The 11971-nt window shown below is 46.6% G+C and overlaps 1 protein-coding gene across 1 annotated transcript in view; it reads left to right on the top strand.

Annotated features, from left to right (window-relative positions):
* Positions 1–11250: 11250 nt before the first annotated feature.
* Positions 11251–11971, top strand: part of FSD1L (fibronectin type III and SPRY domain containing 1-like) — a 27938-nt gene continuing 27217 nt past the window's right edge. Inside the window, exon 1 of the mRNA XM_009887206.1 lies at positions 11251–11265. Coding sequence (XP_009885508.1) covers positions 11251–11265 — 15 coding nt within the window. The remainder of the gene's footprint in view (positions 11266–11971) is intronic.

Below are 11971 nucleotides of genomic sequence, written 5' to 3'. Positions count from 1 at the left end.
TCATTTCGCTGCAGACTATTTCAGCAAGCTCCTAGAAAATGAAGTTTGCTGGGGTTGCCGGATCTCGCTAGCAGCTCAGAGCTCTTTAGGGAATCTAATTTACTTCCCAGGCAATGTGTGACTGCTTCCCACAGCGTGCACGGATGCACGGCACTCTCTGGGTTTGGAAGCCCCCCAGCAATGGTGCTGCCACTGTCCCAAATGGAGACTGAATGCAGCTCTCTGAAAGAAAATTCCAACATTTTTTTTTCTCCTCTAGTTTCTAGCAAACTGCTCCCTTTTATATCTATTCTAGGCCTCTAACAAACCCGTAAAGGGCAGTTCGTCTCCTGACAGCCCATGGCATGGACTCTTTCACCACAAAAATAATCCCTGTGTGATGAAATCTCCAATCTTCAAAGGCACCTCCTGGACCAGCTCCAGTTCAGGGCAACCCTGTTGTGAGCCAAGCTGTGGTGCTGCAGCCATGTGGTGTGCCTTCAAATGACCCTTCCTGTCACCCATTACCCCAGTGCCCCCTCTGCTTTCTGAGCCTACCCCAGGGGTGGGCTGCCACCTGCGCCAGGGTGGCTGTGGCGTTTGCTACCGTCCTGGCTAACGGACTATTGCCAGCTCGATGACCTTCTGACAAATGTTAACAGTGCATGTCCCCCACCTCCCTCCTCCTCCAAGGGGGGGCTGTCTTCCGCAGCCTGTGGTCCAAGCACCTGGTGTGACTGGCGCGCCGGATGCAGCCAGCCTATGAGCGCGGCGAGGCACGTGGACAGATAAGAAGCTCGCCTCTCAACTGGCCCAGCCTGCAGTCAGGAGATGGTGGACAACGCACTGGCATTACTGGTACCTGACCTCCCCCAGCTCCCGTTCTTGCCTCCTCCAGCTAGCTTATCAGAGTGCGACACAAGGCGATGCACCAGAGGTTATTGCTCTCCAAGAGGTAGCAGGAAATCAGCCTTCAGGGCAAATGTGATCCGCTCCCTTTATGTTTCAGTTACAGTAAATGCAGGACGGCATCAGAACACCCATTTCATGCTCCCCAGTTTCTCGTGCTGAAGGAGAGTTATGGCTCATCATGCCCAACCACACTGTGGTTCTTTTTCCTGCTGCCAGTTTTCTTTTGCTGTGCAGCCAGACTTCCCTGCAAGATATGGGAAGTTAAGGCGTCAGATCCATCATCCGTTGCTGCACTCCTAAGGGGGCACACAAACATATGCAACAGTGTCTTTACAGAGGTGCAGAAATCGTAACTTTCAACTCGTTTACAATTCTCTTCTTGTCCTTGAGGCTCACATACCCTGAATCACAGTTTTTTTACATCTCCTCAATCACTGCAGTCCCATTTTTTTATTTTCTTTGAATGGACAGGAGATCTTCATGCCACAGGTAAAACTTAGTCCATGCTTGTGCAGTCCATATGCTCAGCTGCTTTCCTTCTCCCTGTCTGCCTTACACCCCTTCTCTTCCCCCACACTCTCACCCAGGCATCGTCCCAGTTGTACCTCCCTCTGATTCTCTGCAGTTCTCTGTGATTTTCCCAGATTAAGCCCTTGGTCCCAGCCTTGAACACTGTGTGTGATCCCCACCTCTCCCCCACCTGGACCTTCCCTCCACACCACCTCTCTGCTCTTCCAGCTCAGACATGAGGTGTCACACTGCCATGGTTGCTCACCCCGACTCTTGCTCCTGCAATCTGGGACAATGTTCCTCCTCTTTCCCCCACTATCTCTGTCCTTTGTCAAGCTTGATATCAAATTTGTCTGTCTCAGAGTTTAAATATCCCTTGGGGAAAGAAAATGGAAGCAGTCTTTGCTCTGTAACTCTGGCTTGCCCCGATAACTTCAGTGAAGGTAAGCAGATGGACAGCAGTTTCAAATCTCTGCCCTGCCTTTGATGACGATGCAGTTCTGCCGCTATTTTAAGCTTTAATCTCCTTGCTTTATAGCTAAATGCTGGCAACACAGAATAGGGATGTGTTGCAACATCCTTGCACATCCATGCTGTGGTTCCTGTCTCTGTGCAGGTGGGTCATTGTGTAGGGCTTGGTAAACCTGGGGTCCCACTCCAATACAAAATGTTACTGATGGAATTTCAATGGCACTTGGCTCCGCATTCTCCCCCCCGCCTTAATTGCACTACAAGCAGAGTGGAGAACAGAAAGGCATGTTCAAGTGCTTACTAACATCTCACCCTAAAATGATTTGAATAAGGAACCAAAGGCCTCATGTGTGGTGGTTTTCAACTTCACTCTTCAAGTAGCATTTAAGTGAAGGTGCTAGATGCAGGGTCTCTCGTTGGCACAGCATTCGGCACATGGCAACACACCCATAACGACAAGCAGCAATCTGTTTAAATTTCATTCAGAAATAGAGCCTGGGCTCAGATCTAAAGAACCCTAAAGCTTTGTTTTAAAGTGTGTTTTCCCTTGCGTACAGTTACAATTTAAATACTGTAATTTATTTGAACTGTTCACTTTGAGAAGACAGGAGGAAGTTACACGCTCCATGCCGGCTCCAGTTCGGGTAACAAGGAGAGACTCACATTGATTTCTGCAGGATTTCACTGCACTTTTCACCTGAAACCCAAGCGCACCCTAAAGTGACTAGCGTTGTCAGTACCTGGCATTTTTAAATTAAAACTTCCTTCAATTAGTGACATTAGCAGACCATAGTGCCACATGTTGTAACCCACCTGTTGTAGTTGAAATGAACCGAATCAAGTCCAAAATGGATTCATCAAGTATTTATTAAGTTAGGAAAGCAAAAGCAGCGCTGGGCGGCCGGGGAGTCTCAGCTCCGCCAAGAGCTCGCAAATTTACCCTTGCTAGAGCCCCCTTCTTATAGTCTCTTTAGTTCCGGGATGTCATGGTCTTCCCCGGTCTCTTCATAGGTTCAGTCCCTTGTTGCTAGGAGGAAGGCCATATTCTCCCTTCTCGGGGTAAGACGTGACCCACACACCCCTCCGTAGAGCCCGCTCACTGTTTACCCACCATACATACTTGCTTAACCTAAAATATTTCCTTATATGGCAAACAAGACCGTTTAATTAGCCGAATATTGCTTCTTCACTAACAGCTACACAATATGGGTCTATTCACACTGACATATTCTTATCGTTTATATAAAATACAGCTTGTGTTTCATTATAATGATGCATAATACATAAATCTTAACATTGCGATAAAGCTTTTCTTATTATACAAGCAATTATAATGTTTAACCTTGGTTTAACCTTAGCTTGAGGTAACGTCGTCCAGAAGGTCCTTGAGCAACTGGTTGGATCAGCAAATTATCCTGTTACTCATTACACACCTCTCCCCCGAGAGACCACAGCTGGTGGGTGGCAGACCCCCATGACCCTGGGCTCACAGACCATACATACAATCTTTTCTAATGGCAGGTGTGTCCCTGCACCAGTCTCATGGTGTCCTCATCTTCATGGACCCTCAGCATTCCCTGGTGGGTGAGGGCTATGGGGCACAGGGACAGACAAGTGCCTGCAAGGGCAGGGACTGAGGGAGCCTGGGACACAGACAGGGAGGAACAGGGTGCGCAGCAATGGGTGCTGCTGATACCTAGGTCTGGGGGTGCATGTGGAGGTGTGGCACAAGCCCTGGAATAATGCAGGCTGCCAGCAAAAGTGCTTGCAAATTCACATCCCCCACTGCTCTGCCTCGTCTTTGATCTTCAATCTTTTACAAAGTTCTTGAAATGTCCCCAACAACTTTGGTAAACTCTATTTGCCTGAGCAAAACTGCAGCCACTTCGGAAGAGGACATCCCCCAGGAGGATCCAGTAAAAAACACTATTAATTATAAATGCCTGTCAGTGATCAGCAAGCTACCCATTTGGCCAGCTGGCCAGCAAATGGCAGGGTCTTCAAGCCAGGCACATCCAAATTGCATTAGCAGCAGGCAGCTGTTTCTGTGAAGAAAGCCATGCACAACGCACAGATGTTTTCTCGAGGACCACAACAGCCTGCTTTCTGTTGCAGGTTTCTGGCAACAGTTACATCCTTCTAGAGGAGCATGTTTTGGATCTTCACTGTGGAGCTTCACTGATCTGGGTGGCCATGCCACCCTGTGGAGGGAGCTGGCAGGCCACAATAGGCATGGGATGTCTCTGACTAGTTGCAGCATGGCTCATCCTGCCCCAGAGGGCAGGCAAGAACCGTGGGGAAGGCAGACAGATTTGCTTGGGCACAGGTTGTGAACTAAGGACTGGGTGCATCCCTTCCTTTGCAGGAGAGCACTGGTGGTGTTGGGGTGGACTTGGAGCTGACTGTCCCTGGGAGGAAGGGGTGGGGGTGTCACCAGCCTCACAAAAGTTGGTCCTCTGGTTTTCAGACCTGCAGCCCCCAAGAGGAGAGCCACAATTGCCGTCCAATGCCACAGCCTCCAGCTCCACTGCGGCCAGCCTCTGTGCACGCAAGAGCTTCCTCCTGTGCAAAGCCTTCAGACCCCATCACCCCGTCCAGCAAACTAGCGGTAACTCGCGCATACAAAAGACGTGGTCACACGCCACGTTTGAAACAGCTTTCCTGCCAGACACTGATCACAGGCAGGTAACACCACCCCCATCATCCCCCACCCCCAGCTCTCCTGAGGCCAGGCAGACTGACGAAGACACAGTGCCATCAGCTGGGCGTTTGCAGCCGCCTGCCTGTCACCAAGCCCAGGCAACTTTCCTACCATATAACCCACATCTGTTGTGCTTGACAAGCTCTTTGTGGTGGACAAACAGGGCACACAGAGTGTGTGCTGGCCCTAGGTGAGGAGAGCAAACCAATCTGCAGCACAAAAACAGGATTAGGAGGTCTTGAGCCCATTAAGAGGACAGCGGCTAATCCTCGCTATGAAGCAGCTTTAGGGAGCCTTGTGTCCTCCAAGGTGTGCCCTGCCATCCCCCAGCTCTTACTCTCTGCCTGAAGGCAGGCATGGCAGTGGCGGTGCCCCTGGCACTAGCAGCCGTCTGCCAGAGGGGTGAAAGCTTCGGGAACTTCTTATAAGGAAAGGCGAGGTCCAGGTTGCTTGTTGGAGATGCAGTATTCCTTAACTTTTAACAGCCAGAGGAGTGCAATCAACCGTACAGCCCAGCAAAGCGCAGCCAGCCTTGAAAACCTTATTAATTATGCTCCCCCTCCTCCAAATGGCAACTTGCCTCTCCACTGGAGTATTACCAGCACATCTCTCCCCAGAGGTTAGAGCTCATATTTCCTCATCTCCTCTTACCTCCTGCTCCCTCACACTCTACTAGAAAAATAGGCAGCAGCAGACTCTTTTCCCTAGGTGAGCTAGTTTTTATGCCATGCGGAAAAGTTCCCTTTCTCTGCTTTTTCTCCTGCTGCTGCCTCTGCTCTTCCCCAGTTTATCTCCTCACTCTGCCTGTCTTTTTGCTCCTGGCTGGCTGCAGGGCTTCTCAAAATCTGGTTTTAAAATGTGAAGTGATTTCTCGACTGTGTGGCTCTGGGCCAAGCCTTCATAGGCGGTGGCTACAAAAATGTACTTATTCACTGCTTTTCGACATGGGTCAAAGCTTATTCCAATAGGCGTTTCGGCATGAGAGGAGCAACTTCAGAAACTGATGACATGATGTGATTTGAAGAACTGAGCCTTCATCTTCATGGATGGGTGACTCCTGAGCCATATACTTAACTTTGCTTTCACATAATGGGTCTTTCATTTCTTTCCAGCGGCTTTCACGAACTGCTTTGGCTCTGCTTTATTTGAGTGGTGTATATGGGTATATCCTACCTATATAGATACATCCTGTGTTCTAAAGAGTTCCTCTCTCTCCTGGGCCTGGGGGCAAGAGTAGTTAAGCAAAATTGAAGGCCAAACTCTAATGAGCCAGGTGATTTTGAAACTTACCTCACCCAACAGAAAAAATCAGTGGTAGGAGAAAAAAATGCACAGCAGGGCAGAGTCCCAGAGACGGCACAAGTTTGGTGCCACACTAAGGCACTGATGTGCTACCAGCAAGCTGGTACCAGCACAGGGCAGCAGTCTGGTTTTACTCGGCTTGGATGCTCCTTTTTATTACTCCCACAGCTCATGTATTTTATTGTAAGGCTAGTTTCCTGGGATGGAGGATGGCTATTTTCTTTCCATCTTAGTTATCATCAGCTCTGTGACAATTTGTGGCACTCAAGGGGTATTTTCTGTAGGCTTAAATGTATCCCAAGTGCACACAACTCATCTGTGTTCAGTTTTCTCTGCAGCCTCAACCAGTTTTTATTATCTCCCTACTGATCTGAATGACACTGTGAGCACTTCTGTGATACTTCTGGCACCATGACATGGGCTGGGATCCAGGGGGTTTAGGAGCCTGCCCCAAGGGAAATATGCTCTAACAGCGATGGACGGAGGTGCTGACTTAAAATACGGGTGCACAGTGGTATGTGGTATACGTGGGAAGGTCACGCATGGTAGCAATACTGAGAGTATGAAACTTATGGATATAAGAATAAGAAGTGGGAGATAAAATGAATGTGGAATTTAAGAGTAAAAGGTAGTCTGGAGAAGAACACAAGGTGTCTAACAGATTAGCTTAGGTATGATTTTCTCTTGTGTCTTCAGACATTTTTAAAAGCAGGTTTTGGGGCTCGTGCAGATAATAAACTTTGTAAGAACATGTGGAGTGCCAGGAGCGCGTACAGGCCTTTTCACCAAAACCACAAAATTAATCTGCATAAAGCAGGATGTTTAGGTCTTCTGGGAGAGGCTGTGGTTCAACGGCAGGCTGGCAATACTCCCCTCCTTGAGCTACATGACTGCCTGCTGGGGAGCCTGTTGTGCATCCGTCACCTTCCCAGCTAACTGTGCTCACAGAAGTCAGGTTTCTACACAGGCAAACAGCAAAACCTCTGAATCCAAGTGCTGTGGCTGATGAAGGAGATGGTCTGTGCCACATTTCTTCCTTTTTTCTTATTTTCTCTCCCCCTCAGAAATATCCAAGGCTTGAACTCCAGGCTGCATGGAGCAAGTGAGAAGGAGGCACTCTGCTACGTGGTGTAGGACGTGTCCTTAATAGATTCAGACTCCAAGCTTTTCTGTAACAGTTCTGATGTCAAGTTAGAGCTGGGGTGAAAAAGATTTCATCCTGCCTATCCTGATTTGTTGTGTACCAAGTGGTGATGACAGTTTTTACACCAATCACACAAAACTAATCACACCAAACTTCTTTCCTCCATCCTTGCAATTCAATGCCTCTAAAGGCAGATTCACCACTGACTTATAATGCTTTAAATGAGGAAAATAATATTTTAAAAGCTTCAAAATCTCATCTGACACCTTATTTACACTGGTATGAAAGTATCATTAAGTGAAGAGCAATTCAAGTCTCAGTTCTTTTTTGTTTGTTTGTTTTCAATTCTAGGATTATTTTTTTTTTTTTAAAGAATACCTTAGTGTGTGTAAAACCAGGAATGCAGTAGATTTTTATGTGCATTCCAGGGGAGGAAAATCAGCTGTTCAAGTCTCAGAACACATTTTACTCTCCTCCGTTTCTAATTGGAAGACTACTGAGTGAGCCGACACAGGCAGGACACAGGAACAACCACAAAACCACAGATGAAAGGCAAAACCCAAATTTAATCTTGATACCCTGCGGACTGGGGGATCTCCGAAGCAGCACCCGGGCAGAGGCATGCAAACGGGGGACGCAGGCACCACGGAGCGAGAGAGTGCTTGATAACGAGAGGGTCCTTGTTAGCGAGACAGAGAGTTTGAACCAGCTGTTCTTGCCTGTATATCAGGGATTCAAGCAGGAGTCGTTTTCCACTGTGTTTTGATCTTCCCTGACAGCAGGGAATCTCAGGCATGTTCGATAAAGTGCCTCTGAATCCACCACAAGCCTATGTTACCTAAGTGCAGATGTTCTACTTGTTGAGCACACAAGACTAAACAATGATTAGTGTGATATATGTGTTTTCCAGTACCTCAGGTGCAAGTCACTTGAGCATATTTACAACCCTCCTCACCTATCTTCTGCGACTTTCCCGCAACTACTAGGAAAATCCATCAAAAATCAAAGCCCTGCTGTACTAAGTACACACATATAACACACAGTTCTTCTCTCAGAGCAATGTTTGTATGTACATTTTAATGCTTTGCTTGCAGAGCCACAATAAACACATTTGATACAATACAAAACAATAAAGCACTTTTGATAACCACAGCCTTCTCTGCATGCACATAAATAAAACCTCACTGTGTTTCCTTCAGCACAGTGACTAACTGATTCAGAGAACAGTAGGAAAGCTTGTTTTCCTCTGCCCACTGTCCTTTATTCTTGATATGAAGCAAAACACTCTGAGAGAGGTGCACCTCTACCACTTTGGAAATAGCAAGGGGCATTTTAATCAAAATTTCTCAGTTCTTTAACTGCAGCTGGTATTTTCTTTCTTTCAAAAAAACCAAAAAACGTTAGTTCAGAAATTGTTAGTGAGGAGATTGTCACGATCTCTTAGCCCATCCATCCACAGTGACTCCCAGGAAGCCCTGGGCATGGCCCACAAAAACCCTCCTATCCAGCCTTACTATTTTCAGGTAGCTTGCCGGGAGGAAAGCCACGGAAGTCTTTATTGTTCTTAGATTGTTCGGGCAGACCTGGTCCCATACACCAAGGAATTCAGGCTTCTCTGCCGCTCCACCGATCTTCCTTTGACTGACTGGTTGTGCTGGTGGTTTCTGACCTTCTGCTCAAAAAGAAAAAAGAAAAGTAGAAAAAATTGACACAGCAAGAAAAAGTCTGCATCAATGAGGAGCCTGTTGGGGCTGACACTTGTCCCTTGCTTTGCTGTATGCCCATGCACATACCCTCAAAAACACCAAAAGGGTCCAGGTCGATGGTGGGAGTGAGCTGCCTTGTTTTTTTAAGACATGAAAATAAGGCCTTTTCAAAACAACTGGTCATGGTGACTTTGAGCTGCACAAGGAGAAGGGTTAGTTGATGCCAGAGCCACACCGAATTGCACATAAGCAACTCCGATGTCTTTAGCAGTCATCACAGGGTCTGGCCCTTCTCAGAGCCAGCACAAAGCAAATACACTGTGTTTTAAAGGCTTCTCATGTGTGGTGATTGAAAGACACAGACTCTGATATGCAGGATCGAAATCAGCTTTATTAAGCAAGCGTGTTCTTTATATACTTTTCTACCAAGGGCGGTAATTTTCTACTTTACTTGTTTACACCATCGTGTACTCTAAAAGATCACGTTCCCACTGAGAAGGGAATCTCTCTTCCCTGTGAGCAGCACCTCCTTATGTAGGGAGTAGCTTCACACAACTTCATCGTCTGCCAGAACACTGCTGCAGCTGCTTATTCCTCTCTATTAGTTCTACCACACTTAACCCTTCTTTTGCCTCAGTCCCCACACCCATGGCCGTCTTCCTACCTTGTTATTTTGCCAGCTTGGTTTCTCAGAGTTTTAGTATCAGTTTTAACTACTTCCAAGCCTTCTTCCATACAGAAATGCAACCTGCTGCCTCCTCCTCACACGACAGATATATGGCACTGCAAATAAATAAAAGTACTGCGGTCCAACTATTGTTTGAAGGAAATACAAAAATGGCATAATCTTATACTTGGAGCTGGAAGAAAAGAATATTAATATTGTAATTCTCGTGAGTTTCAAGATAGTAAGTACTCCTAGGAGGTGGCCAGGTAAGGCTAAATCTTGCTATATGCTTCAGGAGTTAAACTGCAAGGAAGCACTACGTTTGGTGCCAAAAGAAAGTTGCTCTGGGGCAAAGTCCTTCCTTAAATTTCTAACCTCTGTTTTACAAACAAATTTGATAAATAGATGTGTCTAATTTACCATCTCATGTGGAGACAGATTAAATCCAACCTCTATTTGTATTGTTCTTGTATCAATTCCGTATTGATAACCCAAGTTGGTCCATTCTTGGTTTAGGGAGCTGAAGTAATTCTTCCTCCAACTTCTTGCCATTGTTTCCTTTGAGTCTTCTTCCTGTGGTATCTCTTTTTGGCCTAAAATAGGCTAAGAGCCTTAACTTAGAAGATATTCTCTATCCTCTCTAGCATCCTGCCAGAAGCATTTCTGGTCATATGTTATCTCAGTGACCATCTGCTTGCCAGGCATCCTTACCTACCAGGTTTTTTATCCAGGACCCAGGATCCCAAGGGCTACCAAGTATCCACACATGTTCCTGCCATGTTTCCTGATTTCCTGGTGCATAAAGCAGTAATATGTCATTACAGGTTCCTTTAGGTCCAATTCTAATAACCTGAAATATTTCTTCTCACCAGTCCTTCCTCTTTTAAATATCTCCCATCACAGAAAAAAAGAACATGAACAACTCTAGAGAAAATCTTCTTAGTAGGTACTTTGTTGCTCAATTTATGTTCACAAGAGTGCTGAAGAAACCCATAAACCCATGGAATTATATCCTGACAGTGACCTTTCCCTGCATTTGTGGTTTTGAAATGAGAAAGCATATAGGAAGATGTGTGGTTGAATCTTTCCACATAATCCAGACCTGGAATTAAGAAGTGGGCCAACAACTTCAGACATCAGTTTAACCACCCACCCCAACATACTGCAAAGGGTTTCAGAGCCAAACGTGCCCCTTCCTGAGGCTGGCGTTACTGGTACATGGAGTGTCTGACCACAGGCACTACTTCTGAACCAGCTGCCAACCTCTCTCCCAGGCCAAGGCATTAAAATTCCCATTGTCTTTTAGTATTTTGTTGCTAAACTGTTTGGGGAAAACAGCCATCGATGCCTCTTATTTTTGATTCATGGAGCTATGGATGCGGTAAGTCTGCAGTCTCCTAAGAAGTTGTGTTTAGAAATGTAGGCACTGAGTTAATTTTAAGAGCCATAACTGTCTTCTTGAAAATCTTTAGCATGCTTTTTACCCTCAGGAAGATATGACAGGTAAGTCCTGTTCCAAAAGGATGTAATCACTAAGAGGATGGAACCACTCCCCAGTTTTGAAACCCCTTGCTGCTAGTCTCATGTGAAACAGAAAGGATGTATATGAAGGGAGGATGGCCAGAAGGGTTACAATGGCATGGTCCCAGTTATCATTCAGTCCTACAGCTTTCCTGTTTGCCACCACCAGCCATATTCCCCAGCAGCTGCAGGCTGCAAAATTCTGTAGTGGCAGCCATGCCCGGTGCTCCAAGCAGTCCAAAACTGTTGGGGTCTCCTCAAGCCAAAGGCTCTTGGGTTTTTCTATGCAGGACCAGCAAAATCAGCAGGTGAGCAAGGTAGAGCCAGACCCTCTGCCATGGGTAGCCAGCGGGTATGTCCTGGTCCCAGCAGCAAGTGTCTTTCCTGCAGGTGTAAGACTCCTTGCCTCTTGTCAGCCTGACCTGTGGCAGTGACCAAATGTGATTTTAGTTCCTCTTCTTTCAAACAAAGGTTTCAAATGACAACTACTAGCACAGGCTGTGGGTGTTAATTGGAACAGATATGATATCAGGTACCTGGAAGACACCATAAATGTTCAAACCGCAGCCAAAACTCAAGCAGTTCAAACTGCTCTGTGCCTGGTGTGAAAAGCGTTGCTTTTTAGTATCAGCATAGCACTCAAAACCATACAGCTACACTTCAGCCCAGTGGCTGTTTCATGTCCGAATCTCTGTAAAACGTCATCCTTATGAAATTACTGTTTCTTTCCAACACTGCATTGGAACAATTAATTTTCATTGTTAAAATGAGATTAGTGAGCTCTGAGATAAAGCAAAGCTGCCTTACAGGACGTCTAACCTTGTGTATATATACATAATATAGCATGGTAACATAAACCGTATGTTCTCGCAGTCGTTGTGCTGTTGCGATCACACGTAAAGCCTGGGGTAAAGGCTCAGGCTCCTGGCTGCACACCATCTTCTGTGTTGGGAGGTCCGGGGACCTCCCTGGAGGCCACCCAGGGTTTTGGGGTGCCTGACCCCCCGGGCTCGGCACTGGCCTTGGGGAGAGGAGGGGAGACCCTGCTCTCTCCTGCC

This window comes from Charadrius vociferus, unplaced genomic scaffold (genome assembly GCF_000708025.1).
Source record: "Charadrius vociferus isolate BGI_N301 unplaced genomic scaffold, ASM70802v2 scaffold586, whole genome shotgun sequence".
NCBI lineage: Eukaryota > Metazoa > Chordata > Aves > Charadriiformes > Charadriidae > Charadrius > Charadrius vociferus.
The sequence above is the reverse complement of the archived record's forward strand: the minus strand, read 5'-3'. Positions and strand labels throughout refer to the sequence as shown.